The sequence below is a fragment of the Poecile atricapillus genome, chromosome W, assembly GCF_030490865.1.
Source record: "Poecile atricapillus isolate bPoeAtr1 chromosome W, bPoeAtr1.hap1, whole genome shotgun sequence".
Classification (NCBI taxonomy): Eukaryota; Metazoa; Chordata; class Aves; order Passeriformes; family Paridae; genus Poecile; species Poecile atricapillus.
In genome coordinates this window covers 508,996-535,085 of record NC_081288.1, presented here as the reverse complement: position 1 = coordinate 535,085, position 26,090 = coordinate 508,996, and the positions used below count along the sequence as shown (strand labels likewise).

At 46.4% G+C, this 26,090-nt stretch overlaps 3 protein-coding genes across 4 annotated transcripts in view; 1 reads left to right on the top strand and 2 right to left on the bottom strand.

Annotated features, from left to right (window-relative positions):
* LOC131591696 (golgin subfamily B member 1-like) overlaps positions 1 to 12,230 on the bottom strand; it is a 41,516-nt gene extending 29,286 nt beyond the window's left edge. Inside the window, exons 1-6 of one of the 2 annotated variants that reach the window (XM_058862644.1) lie at positions 12,162 to 12,230; positions 8,970 to 9,102; positions 6,545 to 6,641; positions 5,777 to 5,929; positions 3,842 to 3,994; positions 39 to 197 (exon numbers count right to left, since the gene is read on the bottom strand). In XM_058862644.1, coding sequence (XP_058718627.1) covers positions 39 to 197; positions 3,842 to 3,994; positions 5,777 to 5,929; positions 6,545 to 6,634 — 555 coding nt within the window. In that variant the 5' untranslated portion in view covers positions 6,635 to 6,641; positions 8,970 to 9,102; positions 12,162 to 12,230. The remainder of the gene's footprint in view (positions 1 to 38; positions 198 to 3,841; positions 3,995 to 5,776; positions 5,930 to 6,544; positions 6,642 to 8,969; positions 9,103 to 12,161) is intronic. The other variant, XM_058862646.1, reaches the window with a different exon arrangement.
* A 1,382-nt stretch (positions 12,231 to 13,612) lies between these two features.
* LOC131592451 (guanylyl cyclase-activating protein 1-like) lies at positions 13,613 to 25,496 on the top strand. Its single transcript, XM_058863975.1, has 5 exons — positions 13,613 to 13,735; positions 15,937 to 16,140; positions 22,414 to 22,563; positions 24,296 to 24,386; positions 25,363 to 25,496. The coding sequence occupies exons 2-5, from the start codon at positions 15,943 to 15,945 to the stop codon at positions 25,488 to 25,490; spliced, it is 567 nt and encodes a 188-aa protein (XP_058719958.1). The 5' UTR covers positions 13,613 to 13,735; positions 15,937 to 15,942; the 3' UTR covers positions 25,491 to 25,496.
* On the bottom strand, positions 18,065 to 20,613 carry LOC131592449 (acrosin-like). Its single transcript, XM_058863974.1, has 4 exons — positions 20,384 to 20,613; positions 19,935 to 20,194; positions 19,354 to 19,499; positions 18,065 to 18,713 (listed from the first exon to the last, which is right to left on the bottom strand). The coding sequence occupies exons 1-4, from the start codon at positions 20,602 to 20,604 to the stop codon at positions 18,288 to 18,290; spliced, it is 1,053 nt and encodes a 350-aa protein (XP_058719957.1). The 5' UTR covers positions 20,605 to 20,613; the 3' UTR covers positions 18,065 to 18,287.
* Positions 25,497 to 26,090: the final 594 nt, after the last annotated feature.

Genomic DNA, 26,090 nt, shown 5'->3' with positions numbered 1-26,090 from the left:
AACACAGACTGATGAACAGAGAAAAAAAAATTCTGTACCTGTGTTGCATACTTGATTTCAGCATCTTTCAGATTCACTTTGGCTACAGCCAGCTGTTTCTTCAGGTCCTGAACAGTCTCCTCTCGCTCCCTGAGCTGCTCTTTCAATACTTCCACTTCCTCTCTGTGCCCTTCACTTCTATTTTCGTTTTTCTGACACTGCAAGAGGAAAAAATGGGAAGAGAGAAATAAAAGAAAGTAAATTTATCCGTATTACTGGTTTAAAAAAATAATTAATTAATTTTAAAACATACACTAAAATGCTACTTCACTGTTGACTCCTAATTAGATGCTTATTTTTACTACATTGCTTCATTTCTTAACTTTACATTTCTTTTGTTACTTTAAATGAAGTTATCCTATGTTAAGTAATTATTTTCCCTATTTCTGTGTAGATATACACAAGATGCCTTTAATTGGGAAGCGCCAAAGCACTTGGAAGGGCTAACAGTCATGACTGCTCACTATATAAACTAAGGCAAATTAGATTTTTAAATACATTTTATAAGTATTATATTATATATTATACATTTTAAATACATTACTTATTATATGACTACTATGAGGTTTTTTAACATCACAAACTTCTCCTAATACCAGAAATAAAAACATTTTTAAATTAGCTATGGAAGGATATTCTCTATGTGACAAACGGGTAGACATTCTAGATGACAGAAAACACCCATGGAAATCTCTTTAGACTACAGGATTAATAGCAATGAACTTATTAGATACAAACAAAGGGAACAGGCAAATAATGATCAGTTCTACTCCACTCTGAAGCACTTACATCCTCTGTTAATGACCAAGAAACATAAACAATATTTCACATAAAACATGCTTAGGCTGTGTCCAGTCAGACAACCCAGCACGCTGTATCTGCACTCCTGTCTCTGTCTCCCCAGCTGGGTGAGGGCAGGCCCCTGAACTCACAGCTGTGCTTCGCTCCTGGGCAAGGACAGCTCCCTCACCACCCACCCCTCAGCAGACAAAACCTGCTCTACATTCTCATCTCAGCACTTCCAGACACTACAAGCACTCAGTGCTGGCTATTTTGTACTGAACATATATAAAACACATCTCTTCCATTTCATTTGTGGCAGGTATTGGGTCAAATACCATCGATAACACAGGAATTCTACAGAGTATTTATATCTATAAACTCATTCTGAAAATACTAGGAAGGCTTTTAAAAGTACGTATAAATCAGTGTAATAAGAATAAGAGGCTACTGTTCCTCAAAAGATGTTTCACCTACAGAGAAGGTCATTGGCAGGAGGCAGAACAGACAGACAAGGAAGCTTCAACTGCACTTAAATTTAGAAATAGAACAGGACAGAAAAATAAAGAACAGAAATGCAGGAAGCTCTAAGAAGCCAGGGATATACATAACTTATAAGACTGGGGCAGAGGAGTTGCTAGAGGGGAAGATGGGTGGATTAGTTTGCTTACTTGTAATTAGCTTTCAGGATTGATATTTACAGTCTGATTTGGAAAAGCCTCTTACACTGACCATTACATGGAGTGCCACAATTAAGGACAGCAGCACAGCCACAAAGAGCTCAAGCTTTTAAATATTATGTTTTTCCAAAATGAATAAGCTCTTATATCTGAACATAATTTATCTTCACCCACTTCAAAAGTTTGAGAGAGGCCTCAATTGCTCTGTACACAAATAACTTTGATAGAAAGAGCTAAGCTGATACTTCCACTACTCTCAAAATAAGGCACTCTGCTAAAAGCCCAGGAAATAATAGTACTAATTAGATATTTAAAATATAGCCTTCCCACAGGGCCCACATCATAGAGAAGAAAAAAACCCAGCCCTTTGCTAATATTCAATACTTCAGCACAACACGCAACTCTAGCCTAGAATTTTCACCTTCAAATGGCTGGGTAACTGTCTAGGAAATACCCCCATTACTCAAGACAGCATCTACTTGGGGAAATAAGTGTAAATAAAGGACTCTGTATCTTCTCAGTAGGTCTAACCTTGCAAGAAAAAGTTAGTGGTTTTTGGGTCAAATACATAATATTGCAGGTAACTGCCCTAACATAATTTCACTCAAACTGTGTTCTAACCCAAACCAAATACAGCTGTGGTCCATACCATGTCCACCAGAGACTGTCTCAAGCCCGCATTCCTCTAATTAGGCGGCCATTTTTCTTAATGGCTAATTTACTTTCATCCATTCACCTGCATTATCCTTTAACAGTTCAGCCACTTTCTTGATGTTCACTTTCCTCATACAACTGTAGAAAGAAATGACTTTGGTTGATTAAATAACCAAGCTGTTTGAGTGACTCCCAAGTTAGCAGCTGCTAACATGATGGGAGAACAGAAAGTCTCTGGCTGCTCTCAGAGTTTATCTTTCCTGATTCCAAGTGAGCAGAACATGACAACACCCCTCACAAGGCCTTGCCACCCTCAGTAGAACAGCTAAAATGGTATGTAAAAAAGATAAGGCCTCTTTTTAAAATCCATACTGCACCAATCAACTGATGACCAGCTTTCTCTCATTTTGCCTTCTTCAATTGATAAATTTGAATTTTGAAGCAAGGACACTCACCAGTCCTCAACAGCAAGTCTACACAAAGTCATGCAACAGCACACAGATGTTACACACACATGCTGCATATAGATAAGCTAAAAAAGAGCCTCAGCACCAGGACAGCAATGTCAAGTAACACAGACAAACAGCCTCCACGGTCTCCATTGCCTCTGCAGACAGGGAATGCTGTCATGACCTTGCAGTATGCAGTGTCATGACACCAGAAATGCTTGATCGTGCACTGGTTAAATTTTGCTTTATTCTTCTTTTATGTCAGTCCTTGAGATCATCCAATTCTTCATGTATGAAACCAGATGGTGCTTTGCACTGAGGAAGATTCTCAGGTTGGCATTGGGAATTACAGAAGCACATTTCTATGATTTTATGATGCTCAATCAAAAATAGTTAACACAAGTCATAGAACTGATCTTCACATCATTATTAGTCACCTCTCATCTGACAGCTCTCACAAGCACCTTTTATTGTTTCCTATAATATTTTAATATTTTTTTCAATGTCTGAAATAACCTTTATGTTCTCTGGTTTAATGAACATCATCTGATGTCTGGAAACCATTCTGGACTTCCATTCCATTTCTTTTCCATAATAATGCCAACTTTTTAAAGAAAACATTGTTCTGCTGATCACATAGTCAAGTTTTTAAAAATTACCAGCTCCAATCTGAGCCTCCAGTTAGTAGCTCACAGCCTCTTTAATGTCTTCGTGGAGGACACTTTCCCTCAGTTTTTACCTAGCATTACACAATTATGGTTTCTCAACCCTAAAACGTTATGATGGCTCAGGAAGCTACATGACTGGAAAAAATAGATATTTATTTTTTTATATTTAAGTTACTGCCTTCCAGTTTCAATGACCTTAGCTCTTTGTTCTTGTACTCCAGCCAACCTTTACTGTACTGACATGACAGGTAACATTTTGAAACTCATAGCTCAGGTAGACACACAGTTTGTGCAGGAAAGAGTTTGGCTACAATGGATTACTGAAGTTTTGCAAAGGGAAACTAGCCCATGCCCTTGAGGAGATCAAGTTGAGCACTCCAAGGGCATCTGCAGTACAAGGAGGCTGGACAGACAGGCTTGCTACAGCACAGGCATAGACATGCTTGCCAGAAGTATGAATATTCTGCCAATAAGACAAATAGGCCCTGCTAGGTCACTGTGACCCGAAACATCAGGCAGTATCAGGTTATCAGTACAAGCTACATCTTTTAAACAGCCCTGTTTGCCCAACCTTGGGATACTCCAGCTCTTCTGCTAAGGCCTGTACAGGCTGTGGTGATCCTTTTTCTGTCAGCTCCTCGATGCGTTTGTTCAGGGAAGCCAGCTTGGCTTTGGCTTGAAGTTTAAGTTTCATCAGCTTCGCATCCGCAGCCTCTCGCTCCTTCTGTAAGAGAAGGACACAAACTGACTGCACCTCAGATTCCAGTGCTGTTACCCAAGAAGCACCACTCTGAAAAAGCTACACAGCTTGCCAGTCTACCATGGTCTGTTTACCCCTGCCTCCCCAGTAACCGCACTATTTAAAACACATCTGCAAACCAAATTTGTTCTGAAACACTACACATGCTAAAATTGTAGCTTCTACCCCAGCACTTCCTTTCAAGGGACAGAGCACTCAGGGACTTCACCCAGCAGTGAATACAAACTCAGTTTGACTTCCTCTGCTATATGCAGTACCTCAGAACTATCGCAAGTAACTGCACTCCCACCATACCTCAGGGTAGGCAACATGTTGGGAATGTGTCATAAAACCACTGGACTAGTGGATGAGTGCAGCACAGGCTACTCACAGAATCACTAGGTTGGAAGAGACCTTCAAGATCGAGTCCAACCGATGTCCTAATACCTCAACTAAAATATGGCACTGAGTGCCATATCCAGTCTTTTTTTTTTCAAACACATTCAGGGATGGTGACTCCACCACCTCCCCAGGCAGATCATTCCAGTATTTTATTACTCTTTCCGTGAAGAACCTTTTCCTAACATCCAACCTAAATTTCCCTTGGTGCAACTTGAGAGTGCGTCCTCTCGTTCTATCAGTTGCTGTCTGGTGAATGAGACAGACCCCCACTGAGAGTGATAAGGTCATCTCTGAGTCTCCTTTTCTCCAGGCTGAACAACCCCAGCTCCCTCAGCCATTCTTCATAAGGCTTGTGTTCTAAGCCCCTCACCAGCCTCGTTGCCCTCCTCTGGACACGCTCAAGAGTCTCAACACCCTTCCTGAACTGAGGGGCCCAGAACTGGACACACAACTCCAGATGTGGCCTCACCAGTGCTGAGTACAGGGGGAGAATGACCTCCCTGCTCCTGCTGGCCGCACTGTTCTTGATACAGGCCAGGATGCCATTGGCCTTCTTGGCCACCAGGGCACACTGCTGGCTCATGTTCAGCTGCTGTCAGCAGCACCCCCAGGTCTCTTTCTGGCTGGGCACTGTCCAGCCACACCGTCCCCAGCCTGCAGTGTTGCAAGGGGTTATTGTGACCAAAATGCGGGACTCGGCACTTGGACTTACTAAAGTTCATCCCACTGGGCTTTGCCCATTCATCTAAACGTTCCAGGTCTCTCTGCAGAGCCCTCCTACCTTTCAACAGACCAGCACACACTCCCAGCTTAGTGTCATCAGCAAATTTACTAATGAAGGACTCAATACCCTCACCCATGACATCAATAAAAATATTGAACAGGACTGGCCCCAGTACAGACCTCTGAGGGACACCACTGGTGAGTGGCTGCCAGCTGGATGCAGCACTGTTCATCACCACTCTCTGGGCCCGGCCATCCAGCCAGTTCCTAACCCAGCACAGAGTGCTCCTGTCCAAGCCGAGGACACTTGGTGTCAAACACTCTGAAGCGGGGAAAGAACAACTTCACACCAGGTATTAGTACTTATTAGAGCCACAGGGAATCTGCATGGGCCTCAAAGAGCTCTGAGACAAAATGCTGTGCAACTTGGATTATCTACTCTAGACTAAATTAACCCAATCAAACTAACAGAAGACAGCCTACATCTCTTGGGCTAGGGTCCATTCTTCAAATTCCAATAATTCTCTGGAACTGATGCCATTCATCATGCAGGTATCTCACGTTCAAAAAAACCCAGAGACTGGTTTGCACTGCAAACTGAAGCAGCATTTTATTCTTGATCCCCAGGGAAAGAAATGGTACCTTGAGTACAGTTTCTTTTTCCTGGAGCAGGGCATCCTTTTCTCGAATCAAATCCTTCAGCTGAACAACTAGCTTTTCTGTTTGAGCTAGGCGCTCCAACAGCTCTTCAGGTGCCTCCTCCATGCTTTCTGCTTCTGACTGCACAGCTTCTACCTGAAACAACAAAATGAGTGTTCTGAAGGAAAAAAAATATAAACAGACTGCAGCAGAGCATCCACATGACATCTTCAGCTCCAGTCCTCAATGTTGCACTCTGCTGCCTGCAGGCACTTCATGGAGCCTGCAGAAATATACAGTTAGATGAACCATGAGGAAAGCTCAGAGAACTTGTAAGCCAACACACAAAGAGTAACTCGCTGAACACCACATGAACAAATCTGAAATGAGAGGCACTGTCACACACTATCCACTGTCTCAATACTGAAGGGCAGCAGAGAGGTGAAGCCTCCCACTGTCACCTAACCGTGCAGAGCTTCCCCTTCTGCTACACACAATCACTAGTACTCTTAAAAGTCTTTCTTCACCCTAATTCTAGTTTTTTTTCCTAGGATCACCTTCAGATGTGAAAACTGAGGAGATTATGGTCTATGCAAAAGAAATGCTGAGTTAACAGGTGAGGAGTTGAAGAAAAGCAGAGTAGAATGACAACTCAGTCTAGTGCTCAGCAAGGATGAAGCAGGAGACAGATGTCACTGCAGTCTAATAAAACATGCTCCCCAAACTAATTGTCAATAAGATCTGAAAGTCTTTAGATAACACTGTACTTACAGCAATAGATGGTTCAGTAACTGCATCTCCATCCTCCCCAGACCGCTCTTGTAAAACAGTAGTTGCTAAATCTGACAAACGGCTCAGCATCTTGAGCCTAAAACAAAACCAAGAGTCAGAATAAAGTTCCAGAGTCAAAACTGCTATGAAGAGTAAGCTCCCTTATGCTGATCTCTAATGTTACAGGAGCTGGTGACCAGGCTTGTAGGGAATTTGTCTCCTTTGCCAAGAGAGAAAAGCCAAAGGAAAACCTCAGGAAAAAAGAAATGGTCACGTTAACAAGAGCAGCCAGACCCTCTGAACATTAAGGCAGAGGACATACTGGTGTAAAGACACACGAAGATTCCTTCACTGCTCTACATGTATGATTGAAAAATACATTTTTATAGCAGATGCTAAGTCATCCTCATAGTTCATTCTTGTAACGTCACTAACAATGACATAACAGAACCATGATCTGTTCAGTTTACTGAAAAGAAGGGTGATTGGTAAATGAAGTAATTTCTCTACAGGCCAAACATAGCCTGTAACATAAAATCACATTTCTGTTAATAAGTAGTGGAAATAATGGACTGAGCCTTGATGATTGCTAAACAGATACAAGCGTGTCACATTGAAGAGATCATGAGACCTCTGTATGTCACATCCAGGACAGGACCTCAACATAGAGCATTAGTCTGGAGAGGACCTATATTCCCTGGCTGCTGCTCAGCATACCTTCTTTCCTTTCCTTGAAATTCAGGAGCCAAACTAATCCAGTAAGTGGAAATGAAGAACCTAAAAACATGGAGCAGTACCAGCTAGCAACATATAACTTGTAATTTTGGGGAGAGCAGAAAATTAAATTCTCCATTCTCCACCTCACTAAATTCACCAAATTCAAATGAGCCTTTGATAAGCCAAAGTACAGAGATGCCAACCAGGAGGATAAAAACAGGCTGGAGAAACAGATGGATAGAAACACCATGAAGTTCAGGAAAGGTAGAAGCCTATGCCTAGAATGGGAAAAGCATGAGTGGTACAGGCTGAGGAGCAACTGGCTGTACAACTGTGTGGCAGAAGACAAGCTCCAAGTGCTGGTGGCCAAGCTTGGCACAAGTCACCAGTGCGCTCACAGCAAAAGTCAGGTGTACACTGAGCTGTATTGGTAGGACTGCAGGTAGCAGGTTGAGGAAAGCAGTTATCCCTCTCAATTCACACCTACAAGGCTACATTTGAAGTAGAGTGCCCACTTTCAAAATAGTGAATCTATTCACTAGAACTGGAACAGCAGAGAGCCCCCAGGATGACCGGGGTTTGCATTTACAAGGCATATTGGAGAGTGTAAGAATGCTGGGCTTGCTCAGCCCTGAGAACAGCAGGTGAGGAGTGGGATGCAACTGCTGTCCTCCCTACAACCACACATAATGTAGCTGGAGTCACACACCTCTTACAAGGTCCACATCAAATGCACAAGAGGCAGAGGACACAAGTTGAAGCATAAGCAATTTCAATCAGAGAAAAAAATGCACAAAGAATGATGGTAAAGATGGTAAAGTACTGTATTAGGCTCATAGTAAACCGATCTGATTTATTTAGACATGCTAAGAGCGAAGAATTTGACCAACTGAACTCCCAAAGCCCCTTAAGAATCACAGAATCATCATTCTAGTGTTCTATAAAAAGAACATGTGACATTTGACATCTCTGAACAGAAAGGCCACACAACTATCCATGCCTATAAGTGGCAAAAAGGAAGCTGCAGTATTGCAAGCTGAAACTAGGCAAACTCACGTTAGTTGTAAGATCAAGTTTACATCATTAAAATTATCTCCATCCAATGCAATCTTTTAATATGATGTCTCTGCCTCACTAGAAGCAGGCTCCTGAAGCTGGCTACACAGATCCATTCATTCCTGACTGTCACTGTTGGACACGATGTAGGAGCGTGGATTTATTCACAGCACACACCAGAACGAGTTGCTAGGAAAAGGCCTTTATTCCCCAAACTTTTCAGCTTTTATAGGGTCTTACGCTACAGGTTTAACATGATCAGTAAAGGGAACAACACCTCTTGTCCCATTGGCGGGAAAAGAGAAAAACACACTATCTACAATTGTACAGAACTGTTTTGAGAAAGTGAAATTGTTTACAGAGATAGATCTTGAGCGAGAGAGCTCTCAAGAGACTTTTCCCTTGGGAACAGATCAGCCACTGACAGGCTGTAATTCTCTCAGGCTCAGAGAAATCAGGTCCACACCTGACCTCTTTTGTCTTATTAAGCAAATCTTTGGTTGTAGATTGCCACTTAAATGTGTGAAAATATTGACAGCGGACAGGAGCAATGCATTACTTTTCTGTAGCAGTCACCTGATTTTGCAGAAGTAGAAAACATGACAATGCACATTAAAGCATCAATAACAGAAAAGAACATGTGAATACTGACCTGCTTTGTGCTCCAAGGAGCTCATGGGTCTGACGATTCAGTTGTAAGGTTTCCAAGCTAGAGCAGTCACACACAGGTCTTTCTTGCCATTCCTTTTAGTCTCTTGAGTACTGACGGATTGCATGAAATACGACTTTTGATGGAGAGAGAAGTGAAAAAGAACAAAAAAAGGAGGAGGAAATAAATTATCCAACAATAAAGAAATAAGCCCATCCTTCATCCTACATAATACACTCCAGGACTGCTAGACAGTCATTTGCAATAAGCATGAGAAGTGACAAGTCTGCTCTGTTTGGGAACATGGATTTGCAGACATGCCTTGGTTTCTCACACTGCATGGCCAATTTGATTCAGCCAATGGAATCAAATACCCAAGCAGCAGGTAGTGTACCAAAAAGGCATACAGCAAGAGGCCAAGCCTCAGACAGGCTCCTGCAAAGAGCTCAAGGGTATGCAACTCCTCCAGAAGCACAGTCAAAATGCCAGGATTGTTCATGTTCTGCAACAACACAAAAGTCAGTGAAACAAGTGTTTCACTCTGAGTGCTTTATGTCTCACTTCTCAGCTGGCCCTGGGCGAGACTGAGGCATGGAATTCCAGAATAATACAGCTTTACAGTTCCTGCTAGGGAGATTTCTTCAGATAACATCAAATGCTCACCAAGGTGGTAATATGAGATGCTCATTTAGAGACCTGGAATGTCTGGAATCCATTATAAGAATAATAAAGTATTTATAGTTTTGTAAACCATCACTCCCATAATGCCCCAATGAGGAACCAAACCTGCTGTCTTGCATTGGTGCATTTTAGAAAACAGCCATCCAAGCACAAGAATGCCTCTTTCTAACTGTCCCCAATACTTGAAGAGGATGGATCTGATCTTCCAACTGAGCATTAGGCTACAGCTTCTCAAAGTCACAAACGCAAAATATGTGGCTGGGACTGAGAGAACCAACAGATTAATTATTAAAAGCGGTATTAGAAGTACAAAAAAGAAGCAGAATCCAGGCATCTGCATGGGCTTCAGCATATATCTGCATTGCTACAGGCATTACAATTTCAAGCATACATACCTGGATTGAGAAAATCTTCCTTGGCCTTTGTCCAGATTGGCCACATTAATCTGACACTGCACTCAAGCTAATAAGCCTTGTTGGGTTTGGCTCACAGTCAGCCTCCTTAAAAATGCAAATAGAGAAACTGTCTGCAGCTATTTGCACGGATGTGGACTTTAGTAACCTGAACTCAAGTCTTAGAGATTCATGTTTTTGAATTAATTTTTAATATATATTCTCAGGTCAGCCAAATATGGCAAGGGATGTGAATGGGGAACAAAAAACGATTCTGCAATCCCATAAACAGCAACAGGTTTGCTGTCTTTGTAGAGGAAGCAGGGAAAACACGGGCCCAGGTGGGCCTCTGCCCTGGATAGCATCCTTCAGAACACATCCCTGGAACACAGCACTGCAGAGAGAGGCTGGGGATTGCAGTGGACAACTGACCTAAGTCATCAATGCACCCTTATGGCAAAGGCCAGCAGCAGCAATCCTGGGCTGCATTAGCAGTGTTGTCAGGAGGAAGGTGATCCTTCCTCTCCATTGGGCACTGGTGAGGCCACATCTGGAATAATGAGTCCAGTTCTGGGCTCTCCAGAACAAGAGGTGGAAAACAGTTGGACAAAATTTGGCGAAGAACAACAAATAAAAGGCTCAAGGAGAATCTTACCAAAGAACCACAGACTGGCTAAAGTTAGGAGGCCATCTGGTCTAAGCTCCCTGCTCAAACAGAAGTTGTGCAGGCATATCTGAATATCTCCAAGGACAGAGGCTTCACAACCTCTCTGGACAACCTGTGCCAGTGCTCAGTAAGCCACAGAGTGAGGAGGTATTGCCTGATGATCAAGGTAATCGGCTGTGTCTCACAGTTCCTGCTCACAACCTCTCATCGTTTCACCAGACACCACTGTAAAGAGCCTGGCTCTGCTTTCTTTGAACCCTCCCTGAGAACAAATCCAGGAACAAGCATAACATGGCTATAAATTCTGCCCCAAAGCTAACAGCCTGCACAGAGGGCGGTGGCTGTCCTGTGCATTAGCCTTAAGGACTTGAGACAGGAATAATATCCTGGTGTTATACAACGCCAACCAGTTTCCCCACAAACACAAAAGGACAGCTGTGTTCCACTGCCTCACCCCAATAAAGCAAACAGTGCCCTCAGAGACAAGACTGGTGCTCTCCCAGGCTCACACTGGCATATGGATTCCCACCTCTGTAACGAAGAGCAGAACGCAAGGACCCTTGCGGTGCTTAGGATGTAAGCCAGGATCCTCTACATCCCGTACCTTTGCTCAGCATTCCTGTAACTAATCAACTTTTGCCGGGGAGACTTTACTTTGAACACTGGAATTACCAGCAGTGATCTGAAAGAGGAGGCCACTTTCCTCTGAAATACACATCCCTGACCCAAACAGTCTAAGTCCATTGCTAGTCTGCACAGTCCGCAGCAAGCAGGGCATTTCTATCCCTAGGTATCAGCCATAGCAAAGAAAGACTTGACAATGTTTTTCCCCTAATTTATTCTACTATAAGTTTAGTATACATAAATTAAGTTAATTCCTTGCATTTCCCTTCGTTAAAAATCAAACACGCATTAAAAGCACTGCTGCTGTACACAAGCCCTGGGCCAAACTTCTAAGGCTGTGCAGAGGGGTTCCAAGAGAAACCAGGAGGGACGGGGAGCGCGGGAGCGCCGTGCTGGGTTCCGGGAGCGGCGGCTCCTGCTGCCCCGGGGATGGCGGGCAGCGCCGCCGGGCCCCGGCAGCCCCGCAGGTTTCCCGGACCGCACGGCCCCGGCAGCCCCGCAGGTTTCCCGGACCGCACGGCCCCGGCAGCCCCGCAGGTTTCCCGGACCGCACGGCCCCGGCAGCCCCGCAGAGCGCGGAACTCCCCCGGCCCGGCTGCGCTCCCGGTACCCGGGGGGCACCTGGGTCGGGCCGTAGAGCCTGGAGCGAGAAGTGGGCCCACCCCGGCCCACTGCCACTTACGGCCCGGGCCCCAGGGAGCTGCGAACCCGATCCGGCCCCGCATGGCCACGGAAGGAGCCCGGCCGGCGATCGCCACCGAGAGCCGGGCGGCAGAGTCCGCGGTCCGCACAGGGCGGGCTGACAGTACCGACGACAGGGGAGGCACTGACCTGCAGCACGGCGCGGGGAGTCAATACCGAGGGGCGACTCTGACCCGCCGAGGAACCCCCGCCGAACCGCTCCCACCGCGCCACCTCAGCACCGGAACGCGCCGCCGCCACTTCCGCCTCCGGCCGAGGCCCGCCCCCCGGCGAAGAAGAACCAATCAGCTGCGGTGGCTGAAAGATAGACGTGAGGACCAGGCAATCGCGACGGAGCAGCTGCCTCGGCGCCATGGTTGTCCTGCAACATGGCACAAAGTGACCAATCCCGAGGACGTGTTGGGCTCCCGCCCAATAACAACGCAGCGACCAATCAGCTGCGGCGTTTCGGGCCAGGGCGGCGCTGCTGGTGAAGCGGAGGCTCGGACTGGAGAGTGGGCGGCGGGAGGCGGGGCCGGGGGGCGGCGGGGCCGGGGGGCGGCGGGGCCGGGGGGCGGCGGGGCCGGGGGGCGGCGGGGCCGGGGGGCGGCGGGGCCGGGGGGCGGCGGGGCCGGGGGGCGGCGGGCGGCGGGGCCGGGGGGCCCGCTTTCTCACGGCCGGGCAGCGCCCGAAGTGGCGGCCAGTGGTTTGGTCCGAGCGGCCCTTTAAGGATGATCCAGTCCCGCCCCCCTGCCATAGGTACGGGTTGCTCGGAGCCCCGTTCCAGCCGGCCTTGAGAGCTGCCGGATCCGGATAGGCTGCAGTAAGGTCTCTCCAGAGCCGCCTTCTCCTCCATGCTGAACACCCTCAGCTCTCCAGCCCTTGGAGCAGCTCTGTGGCCTCCTCTGGACTGCCTCAGCAGCTCCAAATCTGTCTTGTTCTGAGGGCCCCAGGACTGGAGAAAGCTCTGCAAGTGGGGTGTCACCCGAGTGGGGCAGAGGGACAGAGTTCTCCCCCTCAGCTGCTGCCCATGCTGCTGGGGATGTGCACACTGTCAGCCCCTATCCAGTTTTTCGTTTTCCTTTTCAGAACCTTTCATCCATTCACTTCTCGGTCTGATTCCAGAGATTGCCCCAGCCAGATGTAGGGGAGGATTTCAGGAAGCCTGAGCAGCACAGTTTCCTTGCCTCCTGGCCACCCTCACTGTGCACTCAGATGCGCTGTATTCCTATTTCTGGTGGCACCAGGAGCGCTGCCCCAGTGTGGCCACAGGCTCTGTCCCTGTTCACAGGGCCTCAGAACCAAGGCTTGCCAAGTGTGCTCTGCATTTTTCATACCCTGTCTGCAGCTTTGTTCACTTTGTTCTCTTCCCTTTGTTCACTTTAGATGTGAGAGCAATTTCTCCAGGTATCTGTGGTTAATTTATTTTACTTACCTATCTTTGCGTGGTACAGCCATGGGCTTGTATTGGTAGTAATAGCAAACAGTTATTCTTGGTAGAATGAGATATTTACAACTCTTAACACATACCTATGTGACTAAGTGAAAGGAAAGAGAAGAAAGGAAAAAATACTAAAAAAGAGGATGAGGAAACTATGCACAAGAATATCACATTCCTCCCAGTGAAGGACTCAGATGCTGACAACTTCCCATGACTCTCCCCTCCTCCTCTGCAAACATCTGAGTGAACCACAGATCTTAATATCCAGAAGAGCAGCAGGCAGGTCAGTGTAACACCAGAGAAAGCACAGAAACAAAGTGCATGTGTTGCAGCTTTAATTGTATTATTGCTACTAGTGCAGCTTTTTTCTTGTATATAAGTACTTGAATACATTGGGTTTTTTTGCTTCTCTGTTGTTAGATGTAGGGTGTAGATGTAGATGTATTCTGTTGTTATTATGACTCTCAAGTCAGACTGTTAAAATTTCTATTATACTAAAAATAAGTTTTGGCTTTAAATGTGGATGTAAAGTGGTGTGACTGATACTCTATATGGAAGGGATAGGGCATCCAGAAGGATCTGGACAGGCTAGAGAGAATGGCCCATGCCAACCTCATAAAGTTCAACAAGGCCAAGTGCAATCCCCAGCATGGGTACAGGCTGGGTGACAAGTGAATCCAGAGCAGTCCTGTGGAGAAGGACTTGGGGGTCTTGGGGAATGAAAAACTGAGTATGGGCCAGCAATGTGCACTCACAGCTGATTGTAGCCTGGGCTCCATCAAAGGGAGCATAGCCGGCAAAGGAGCCTAGACTCTAGTTACCTGCTTTAGGGGAAGGTGTTTCTGCCCACAGAGAGAGGTGTAAGTAGATGATCTTTAAGGACTCTTGCAGCCAAAACCATTCTGTGGTTCTGTGAAGGTCCATCAGTGGGAAGCACACAGTGTGTGCGCTTAGGCATTCAGCCTACCCAGCAGCTGCCTCTCGATGCCTTGGACATGCCAGACCCTCTGAGGTGCACAACCCCACCACTGGTAGAGATTCCATTGTACACAACAACCTACAAACAGACGTGTACACTGTGTACACTCCAGTACATGTGATGAGGTGCCCAGGATGCAGCTGTCTCCTGCACAGAGAAACACAGACCCTCAACCCTCCACCTTCAGTCTAATAGTCAACTACTCCAGTGGTCTCACTAATACAGACATACACACACCTGTTTCACAAACTACTTGGCCTATTTGCTGGCTAGTCTAGCTTGATATTTACTAGTGATCATAGACTGACATGGTCTCACTCGATCCCATTGTGGGCACATAAATCTGCATGCATACATATGCCCAGAGCACAGCACTGTGGAGCTGGACAAAAAAAAGAGAGGTAGAAGTGTTAGAAAACCAGAAAGACTGTGATTACCAGGCAGAAGACACAGATAGACATTCATACTGATTAGCACCATTCTACATGCAACCAGCCCCTTCTATTTCCCTTGCCTCCATATGTTTGTTCATTCCCAAACTACCTAGACCCATCCTTTTCCACACCTTCTGTTCCTCCCCTAAACATCCTGTTGTGAGTCTTGTCCCCAGATGCTCTTGCCCTGGACCTCCCAGCGTTTTCTGTGCCCCTAGTCAGTACTCAGTTTGTAGGGTGCTCCACAACCTCTCCCACTGACTCATCATGGGTGCCACCTCTAGGCCCATGCGACTGATAGCTCCCCTGAGACGTATTTAGAAAGAGCTGGGAGCGGGCCTTTATTTCTCTTACTGGGTGATTTGTGTTCCCCAGCCTGTGCTTGTCTCTCTTTGCCCCTTCCCCTCTGTACAGTTGAGCATTTCATGGGTTGACTGCACTTCAATGGTGGTTCTTGGATTTGCCAAACTAGGGGAACATTTGTGTCCGTCCCCCCCCCTCAGCCTTGTTCCTCTGTGTTCCTTTGTGTGCATGGAGGTGAGCTTTTTCCCACATAACCTCACTCTTGTACTGGGCCACTTCTGTAACAGTTACTGGCCCTACACACTCTGTTACTCAACATGTCTATTTGAGAAAACAGACTCTCAAATCCACTTAGAGGATCAGATCTTTACTTAACCTCACAGCCCACATCTTGTGGGCATTTCCTCTTATCTTCATGTATAATTATATCAAGGTTAAAAATAGAGTAGTCTACCAAACCAGTATAGCTCCCAGTGCCAGTGTCTGATTAACCTTCTCACCCTTTCTGCTTTAGCTTCTAAAATAGAAGTGATTTGCTAGATTATCTTGCATCTCCTTTCCATTCTAAGAAGACTGTTTATATCATTGAAGGTTTCTGGTTTGTGGATCAGCCTCCAAGAAGATTAACATTTATAATTGGTTTGTGGAAAGTCAGATCCCTCACGTAACTGACATTAGTGTCGAGCATGGACAGGAGCGAACAGGCAGTGCTCTGAGAGCCACAGGAGAAAGAGGATCATTCCTGTATCATCATCCTTCTGACCACAGGTACATATGGGAAACAACAGCAGCTCCACTGTGGATGATCTACAGGCTGTCGAGATCCACCACTGGTACAAGAAATTCATGACAGAGTGTCCTTCTGGACAGCTGACAGAGCATGAATTTAAGCAGTTCTTTGGGCTTCGAGGGCTGGATCCAGAGGCCAATAAGTACATTGAGCAGATGTTCCGCACGTTTGATATGAACAAGGTGAGTTCTCCGGCAAGGAATTAACTGTCTCGTGCTGCTTAGAAGTGATCCAACTCCTGCACTTTCAGGGTCTTTGTCTTTCTCTTGCAAACATAAAGAACATAAATATTCTCTTGGAAACATTTTTCTCTTGCAAACATTGGTGTGGAAAGATGCCAAGGGATGATGATGTAAAGTATCTAAATGTAAGGAGCAAATTAATGTGTACAGGTAATAACGTAGATGACATAAACAGTACTCCTGATTATCTAACTACCTCATGCAAGTTCATCTTTGAATTTTGAAAATTCCTTATTGCCTATTATTTGACATGGCCTTGTTTAACTAGCAAAATGCTAATTTCACTATTCTTCTTACATGTTCTTATTATTCAAAAACATAGCTGTATGAAATTGTGGAGACCACAGGAATCAGACACAATAGAAATCATTATAGTATTCACAGAGGAGTAATTTCCAGGTATTTGGCAGCTGAAATTAACACTACATGGGCAGACAATGTCTGTGGCTCTCCTCAGTGCTGGAAGGTGCAGCATGAAGCTCGAGTGAGGGGGTGGCTATTGTTCCTCATTGTGACGAGTGACTGCTGGTAGAAAACAGGAGCCCCCATAATTCCTTTAAGCATGCAATGACCCTCACTCTTGCCTGCTTTTTATCCATATGTATTTCAGCCTATGATTGAAAGCCTGTATTCTTAATGACAAAGAAAACTGGGTTTATAGCATCCTGGGAAAATTCAGATATACTCTCTGCTCCAAGGCTCTGGAATGGAGTCAAGGAGGATCCAGTCACAGAGCCATGAGAACCAGGCAGGAAATCACAGAGTTAGTCTTGAAGAATGAAAGCTTAGAGACCAACAAAGAATGTTATTTTGGACATGTGAGACAGTATAAGGAGCTAAGGAATGCTTAGGAATATAACAAAATTCTTAAAGAGAGCAGCAGGCAGGACCCCTTAGGGTAGCTGAGGTCTTGTGGTAGATGACTGGAAATGACTGCAGACCTCAAAGAACATCTTCTCTCATCCCAAAGTCCTCTGTGACTAGGAGAGTAAGAGTCATGAGAAGCAGTTTCATAAGTGAAAGCAAAACCTTAACAGCTTTTGCACAAGTCTTTCTTTCACTTCACCTTTCTCCCTTCTTGGGATGTTTAAGGACTTTAAAATTTATTCAAGGATGTTGTGCATTCCAGATTTTTCCTGTGAGCCCTATGTTATCCAGTAAACAATGTTACAAGAAGATTCACAAATTCAAACTTGGTCAGAAAAGATTAAAAGCTATCATCTAAAAAAAGTGACAGTGATCTCAAGAGGAACGAAGTAAGAGTGTGGCAACTAGTGGCAATGGATCTACATCAGTTAATCTTAGTCTGTTAACAGTTATTCACTTAATCGCTTTTTATGAACAAGGGCAAGGAACAAGGAACAGAGGAAAATCCACCCTGTCGTAATACAGACATGATGGATGGGACTGTCTGCCTTCTGGACCTTCAGATTTTGAGAACTTTGATGATGACAAATAGGATAAATTTTCAATATTCTTATTTTATAAATTGCAATTGTAGAATTATAGAATGGTTTGGGTTGGAAGGGACCTTAAGGGCCATCTCATTCCACCACCTCCCATGGGCAGGGACACCTTCCACTATGTCAGGTTGCTCCAAGCTCCATCCAACCTGGCCTTGGACATTTCAGGGCCCAGGGCCTCATCACCCCGAGTAAAAACTCCTTCTCAACACCTCATCCAAATCTCCCCTCCTCTAGATTGAAACCATTCCTCCTTGTCCTGTTGCAACCTGCCCATGCAAAAAACCACTCCCCCCATTATTATAACCTGCTTCAGGCACTGGAAGGGGCACTGAGATTTCCATGGAGCCCTCTTTGGGCTGAAGAATGAATGTGAACAGCACAGCAGACTGACAGACAGAGCAGGGACTCTCTGAGCTTGTGGGTGCACTGAGCAGGGCTGAAAACACGGTTAATGATGAATGCAGAAACTTTACTTCAACCCTTCAGTCACATCAGCATCGGTGTGGCCACAGCAGAGCAGCACGGGCAGGACAGAGAAGCCTCTGGCCCAAGGCTACCTTTGGCCTGGCAGGAAATGCTGTGGTCCACTGTAGCCCTGGGTCCTGCTCATCCTGTTGCTGCTCAAGCTTCTTTGTCCTTCAGAAACTGCAGGAACTCCTGCAGCAGATTCCAGAATTGCACCAGGATCTGGTGTGGGAACAGCACGGGCAGTGACGTGCCCGAGGATGTCACCACTGGTCGCTGGCTGTACTCGGGGGTCAAGCGGATGTGTTCCTCTGGTTCCTCTGGTTCCTCTGGTTCTTCTGGTTCCTCTGGTTCCAGACTCTGCTCAGGGGCCAAGGTGACAACTGGCTCCGGTGCTGGACCGGCTCTTTCTGCTGGGCTCAGGCCCGTCTGGAGCAGGATCCAGTTGTAGAAGTGCTGAGTGGAGGTGTAGACCCCGGGGTGCCTGGCTCTGTCACAGCCTTTTCCCCAGCTGTTCATTCCCACAAGCCAGAAGTAGTCGGCTCTGTTGTCCTTGCAGACGAGGGGACCCCCACTGTCCCCCTGTGCCAGGAGAGAAGATCAGAGGCTGTGGTGGGCTGCTGCCATCCCCAGGGCTGCCTCCTCCCTCCCATCCCCAGGGTTTGCTCCTCTCTCCCATCCCCAGGGTTTTCTCCTCTCTCCCATCCCAAGGTTTTCTCCTCTCTCCCATCCCAAGGTTTTCTCCTCTCTCCCATCCCAAGGTTTTCTCCTCTCTCCCATCCCCAGGGCTGGCTCCTCTCTCCCAGCCCCTGCCAGGTCTGCATTCCCAGCCTGGGAAGGTTCAGCTCAGGGTCCAGAGCCTCCAGGCCCTGGGCTGGGAGCAGCTCGGGGGCTCTCTCATCTCTGCACATGGGTCCCAGATGTGCGGGGGACAGATGTTCCAGGGTCACATCCGTACTTTGGGTTTTCTGGGGGCACTGAAGGGGCTTTGTGCACAGGACTGGGCTTTGGGGACAAGGGGACCAACAGGTGAAGAAGAGAAGGGCAGCCCCAGGATAAAGGGCAGGGATGCACAGATGGGGAAAGGAAGGGCAGCCCAGGCAGTGGTAGAGACCCAAGGGTGGCAGAGTGCCAGGCCAGGCCCAGCTTGTGCTGGGCTGTGTTTGGGGGATGAGGGGTTCTTGTTCTGCTGGGGGCTGAGGGACTCATCACACACTCCTACCTGGCAGGTGTCGATGCTGCCCTGCGGGTACCCAGCACACAGGTTGCGGGGGTGGATGGTCCCCGCATACCACCGGCTGCTGTTGCAGAGCTCCGTGTCCATCAGGTGGACCTTGGACTCCTGCAGCACCATGCCTGTTCCCTGAGCTGTGGGCACAGAAGGGAATGAGCCCCCAGCAGGTCGGTGCCCATCCCCTCCCCTGCCTGGGGTGAACTGCTTCCCCTGGTCTGGCTCAACCCCTTCCCTGGGACTGCCTTTGCCTCCAAGTGACTCGTCCAGCTGTGTCCAGCTGTTGGCTCTGGGGAAGGGGCCAGACCCATCTCTCCAGAAGCTTCACAGTCATGGAATTGTTTGGGTGGGAAAGGACCTTAAAGTCCATCCAGTTCCATGACCACGCCGCACCCCCCCGCCCCCCCAGGCATGGACCCCCTCCCCCAGCCCGGGCTGCTCCGAGCCCCGGCCCTGCTGCCATCCCGCAGCTGGACTCTGTCTGTGGCCACTCCACGTCCCCAGGGTGCCCAGCCTGTGTCCCTGGCATGCCCAGCTCTCCCTCAGGGCGCACATCCTGCATGGGAACTCACCTCTGGCAAAGTTCCAGCCGGCGATGTAGCAGGATTTCAGCTCCGAGACCCTGAGCGAGGCGTCGGGCACGCAGCCCAGCTGGATGTAGTCGCTGCACTCCACGGGCTGCTCCAGCTCCAGCAGGGCGATGTCATTCCTCGCCGTGGCAGGCACGTAGTGCCGGTGTACCAGGAGCCTCTGGATGTGTCTCACCTCAGCCTCAGGGCCCAGCTGAGTCAGATCTATGGCCCCCAACACCACCTCCCACGTGGAGATGTCCCTAGAGAGGGGACAGGGGTGACAGGGAGCAGAGCCACGGGCTGCAGTGGCCCAGCATTTCCCTGCCTTCTGCTTCCCAAGGCGGGCAGGGAAGCAGAGAGGAAAGAGCCGGGATGAAAGTGGCACGTGGTGCTGTCACCTGGGCACCTGGCTGTGCTCTGGGGACATCTCTGTCCCTGCTGTTTCTTACCCGCCCCTGGCGAAGCAGTGTGCGACCGTGAGGACCCACTGGGAGCTGAGGAGGACACCGGTGCACATGTGCCACGTGCCGTTCTCCCAGGTGGCCTGGATGCTGACAATGCCAGGCCAGGCCCCTGGCTGGACACTGGTGCCACCCATGACATGGGACGTGCCAGCAGCAGAAGCCACGGAGCCATAGTCGAGAACTGCAGAGCTGTGGTCAGAAGCCATGGGCCGGAGCCCACAGGTCCTTCTGTAACACAAAGCCATCACTGTTCTGCTCAGTGGCTGCTCTACTCAGGCTGAAAGTCCCCTGTCATCCCTTCCAGCCCAGTTCTGAGTGGCAGAAAGATCTGGGATGCCTGAGGGGCACATCTGTCCTTCTGTTCTGTGGCAGCCCTGCACACAGGTTGTGCCAGTACCTGGGCACTGGCCAGGGAGTGAGGCTGGAACACTGTGGTGTGGGTGTGGGGAACATGTGGGGCCCCTAAAGGGAGCCCCCTAAGTGGGGCCACCGACCTGCAGGTGTCCCAGGTGCCTCCCACGGGCCAGGCCAGGGCCAGCAGGATGAGAAGCCACAGAAAAGCCATTGGTGCCAGTGCAGGTGGCAGCAGCCAGAACCGAGGTGTCACCTCCAGTGCAGCCACCGCCACAGCACCCACAGCCTTTGTGGTGCTCACAGTGCCCCCGGCCCAGAGCCGCTGTCACAGAGGGGCTGGTTCTGTGTGCTGGGCATGGCAGGGAGGGGCAGCACAGTCATAGAGACATGGAATGGTCTGGGTGGAAGGGACTTTTAATGACCACCCAGTGCCGTCCCCGTCATGGGCAGGGCCACCTTCCACTGTCCCAGGCTGCTCCAAGCTCCATCCAGCCTGGCCTTGGACACTGCCAGGGATCCAGGGGCAGACACAGCTTCTCAGGGCAACCTGTGCCAGGGCCTGCCCACCCTCACAGTCAGAAATTCCTTCCCAACACCTAATCTAAATCTGCCTGCCTTCAGCTTAGGGCCATTTTTCTTGTCCTATCATTCCATGCCCTTGTCCAAAGTACCCCTCCAGCCTTCTTCTAAGCCCCCTTTAAGTACTGGAAAGGGCACCAGTCTCCCTGGAACCAGCTGTTCTCCAGGCTGAGCAGCCGTAGCTCTCTCAGCCTGTCATGCCCTTCTTCCCACCCTGAGTGAACATTTTAAATGTGGTGATCCTTACTGTAAAACAGCACTGCTCTGCTAGTTCACCTACATTCACCTTTTACATATGTTTATTTACATCCATTTCAGAAAGGCATCTGACTTTGATTAAATACTTCAAGAAATGAAAGTTTCGTTTTTTTTCTCTGGTATTTGTTGTGGTTATCCAGAAACTTTGACCTAGATATGTGTTTTATTTGCAGTTTGTTTTTAACCGCTTCAAAATTTTAGTCAGCTTTAAATTTAGGGCTAAAAAACCTTTACTAACTGGCATTTTTCTTGCAAAAGAAACAAGAGATTTTTTTACTTTGTTTGTAGAGTCAAGAAATTAAATATTAAAAACTTAAATACTGAACATTTTTCCAGTGGTCAAATCATGCTCTGTGTATTTCACAAAACATCCCCAGTCACTTTATTTTCCACAGAATGGAGAAGAGATCTATGGCTTACTGGAACAGCAGTTTCCCACAAAGGCAGAGCAGACCAGTACAGGAAACCTGCAGCCCATGGGCTGGGCTCAATATTCTCTCCCAGTAGGCCAAAGGCAGTGAGCTTTGGTGCACAGAGGGGGTTTTGTTCATGCTGACAACGAGGAGTGCCAGGTTACCTCACTACAGATGGTGTGCATAAAGGAGCCGCTATGTAATAGATCATAACTTTAGGAACTTGGGTATTTAGTGGATAGAGAAATAAAATGTCTCTGCACTAAAGATTTTGCCTAAGTCCAAGTCTCTGTGCCATCTGTTGGCCTTTCTCATTCAGCTGTGAATCTAAAGACCAGTAAGATAAAACAACTTAAGAGCATGCAATCCCTTAGTTTATTCCTGTCACAATTTTGGTTTTTTTTCTGACAGGATGGATATATTGATTTCATGGAATATGTGGCTGCCCTCAGCCTCGTTCTCCGAGGGAAGATGGAGCAGAAATTGCGGTGGTATTTCAAGCTCTATGATGTAGATGGCAATGGCTGCATTGATCGACATGAACTGCTCAACATCATTAAGGTGAATCTCCAGGGGTCTGTGTTCTTGCCTCTTTCCTTAAAGACAAATCACACAAGGAAGACCTTTGCTGTTTCCCACATGGATGATCATGGATGAGACCTTTAACATCCTTCCTTCGCTGAGCAGAATTCCCCATCACCATATAATGCAATAAGCAGACTTGACAGAATATCACCACAGCTTATGTTACAGCGTAGATAACCATAAAATTGTTTTCGCTAACTGTGACATAAATTGCACTTTCCAAGGTTTCAGACCCTGTGACTGTCAGTTGCTATCTCTGCAATGTGTCTTTAATATGTCCTTTTCCTCATGAGAAGTTGGAGAGCTACTCACAGTTTATTTTTTAGAATCAGCTCCTAAATATCAACATCATAAAACATTTCTGACTCTGGCAAATAGCCTGAAGAAGAATGACTGAGAATGGAAAGGATTGTATGCAAATTACTATTGTGGGTGGGGTCGGAATTATGAGCATGAAGATCACTATAAATTTCTCCAAATTAATTACGCTGCAAATTGAGATTATTTTGCAGGAGCTGCAAAATATTTCCTCCAAGATGCAGGAAAGATTCAATGACCCTAAATAAATTACATATTTGAATACGAAATGTCATAAAATTGATTTGATAAAGCACTAATAAGATGTTATTAATGCATTCTCATATGGATAAGAATTTTAGAGCTGGGTATCAAAGAGACCTGACCAAAATCAATACCTGTAGTAACATACAGCCTCCTAATAGTAACTTGAAATAGAAATATTCAGACATTACAGTGAAGCAACAGATAACAACAGTTAAGACAGAGCTCTTGAGAAACAAGTCCTGTGGGCAACAACTGGTGTCAAGAAATGTATTGCCCTTTGTATTTTGTGGGTGTAGTTCACTGTCTTTTTTGGTAACCTTGGGAAATTGCTGACATGGCATTAGTTTCAGTAAAATGGCATTTGAAAAAGAATGAAGAAAATTACCAAATATCAAAGGGTAAAAACTAGAAAATGAATAGTACTTAGAATCAGTATACTGATATATATATGTATATATCAGTATATCTCAATATATATCAGTATATATCAGTATATAACTATACTTAGAATCAGTATAAAGGCTCTGAAATCACATATTTCATGGACATCTTTAAACAAAGGAAATATTAGCATTGAAAGAAAAGAGAAGCCTGAGCTATGTAGTTATGAATAAGGATTGTAGCAAAGAGAAGCGGATAAGGCTTAAAGACGAAAATTAATTTCCAGTGAGCTTTAGGGAGAAGCCAGACACACAGGAAGCCATATATAAATAGAAATTGTGAAAGTAAGAATAGAAATAAATTACCACAACATATAACAAAGGAATTTCATAATGTCAAGTGCAGAGGGTGTTTGACAGTGTTTCTGAGGCCTGGTGTACCATAAGGTCACAGAGTGAGCCAAAGTGGATCAATTAGGTGGATTCTGATTCTGCCATTTCTGCAGCACCTAAACTGTACCTAAGAAAAATTAGGCAAATCCTCTGGATTTTTCTGCTCATTCTGTGATCCAGAGCTATGCTCCCTTTACACTCTTCAGTGCCATCCCCAAGGCCTGATGATTTATGCTTTGTTTTCCTATGATGCTGGTTCATTTGTATGGGGAAGGTACCAGGCACGAGTGTCTTACTATGAATCTATGCTGACATGTAGAATCAGTCTGGGAGTTGTCAGGCAGTTTCTTACTCTTGCTCTTTTATTTTAGGCTATTCGTGCTATTAATGGTGCTGACCATGAAACTAGTGCAGAAGAGTTCACCAATCGAGTCTTCGATAGGATTGATGTGAACGGCGATGGTAAGGTTCCTGCCTTTGTCATCCAGCTCAGGCAGCCTCTTTTCTACAGAGTAACATCCAATTTTTCCCTTCTTGGTAGAACTTTAGGCCTCTTCACTTCATATTTTCTTTCTATTTGCATTCTCAGACAGTAATGCGTTCTCCATGGACCAAAAAGGATTTTTCTCCTGGCATGATACATAATCAGGATTTTTTTCCCTCTACTGAGTCTTAGCTTTGTTCTGTTCACAAGAGTTTGGTAGTGGGGTTTTGGAATGGTGTTTTGTTTTCCTTTCTGTATGTTACTGTATAGCTCATGCCAGTTAGAAGTGGGAAATATTAAGAAATGGCCCCAGCTGCTCCTAAGTACTTTAGCATGGAAAGGAAGAACTGGAATTTAATGTTGAAGTTAAGAGTTTCTCCACTGGATCTGCTGCAGGCAATACAGCAAGAATATGAAGTGCTCAATTAAAAGTTAGTCAAGTGTCACTGTGGTACCTGTGTGTCTCCGAGAAGTATCTCTTTCCTTGCTGCTTCAGGTGCTTATTACTTTCTGACAGGCTCTTTTGTTATTCCAGAATAACTCTGCTGATCTGCTTCCCTCAACAAGGGCTCTTTGGCCTAGGACAGAAAAAATTGTTTCTGCTTGTCACAGCCTCCTTCTGTCAGTTTCTTTATCCTTGAAAATCAGCAAGCATAGGGCACGTTAATACTACGACAGGTTGAGAAAAAAAGGATGCTATGACCCCACTCCTTAGCTACCCACTTCTATTGTTCTTTCTTATTTACCTCTTCCCTTGTATGGGGGAAAAAAAAGGAAGCAGGTGTTGTCTAGATACTGGGGATGTTTCATAAAAGCGTAAGAAGACTCTCTGAGGTCTTTAGAAGAGTGCCTTAGAAAAGTGCCTATATAGTAAGTGGTCTCTAAAGCTAGATTTTTGTACTCCTTTTCCTGTCAGATGTGGATTGTGATGCCTTTTATTTGTGTCTGACACAGGTGAACTTTCTCTGGATGAATTTGTGGAGGGAGCAAGGAAAGATGAGGAGTTCATGGAGGTTATGATGAAGAGTTTGGACCTGTCACACATTGTGGCCATGATAAACAACCGTCGGCATAGTGTATAAATCAAGCTGGAGAAACGGCTGTGCCAACAGACAGAAGGGTGTAGAAACACATGGAAGGAGAGACAGCATTTTCCAAAACAAAATTTCCATAAACATGAATATGGAAGTAGGAACAGAAAGACACTGCTGTGTATCTGAGTGCATGCTCCTGTACAAATACTGAAGCTTAGCCACATAAATGCAGGGCAGGTTCAGAAAAAACAATCTGGGTGGCAGTATTTGACTTGTCTTTCTAAAATTTAAAGGCCAAATTTCAGGGCACAAATTTCCTTTTTATTCTGTGTCCCAGATTATCACTTTGAAACGGATGAAAAGTAATGCCAAGTTTGGAAGAGCACTAGCAGAACTGGGTGGTGGAGTGTGGAGGAAATATTCTGATGTGCAAAAGAAGAGTTTCAAGTTGTTATTAGTGTAGAGAACTATCAACAGAATGTAACTTGAACTGTTCTTGTCATGGTATTGGTTCATAAACACCAGCCAGGTTGTCCATACCGGATGTGCTTGGATTTGGTAGTCTCTGAAGAAGCAGCTTTAGTCATAGGATCACAAGAACTGAAAGAAAAACCAGTCTGATAGTGACAAATCTGCTGCAGCTATTTG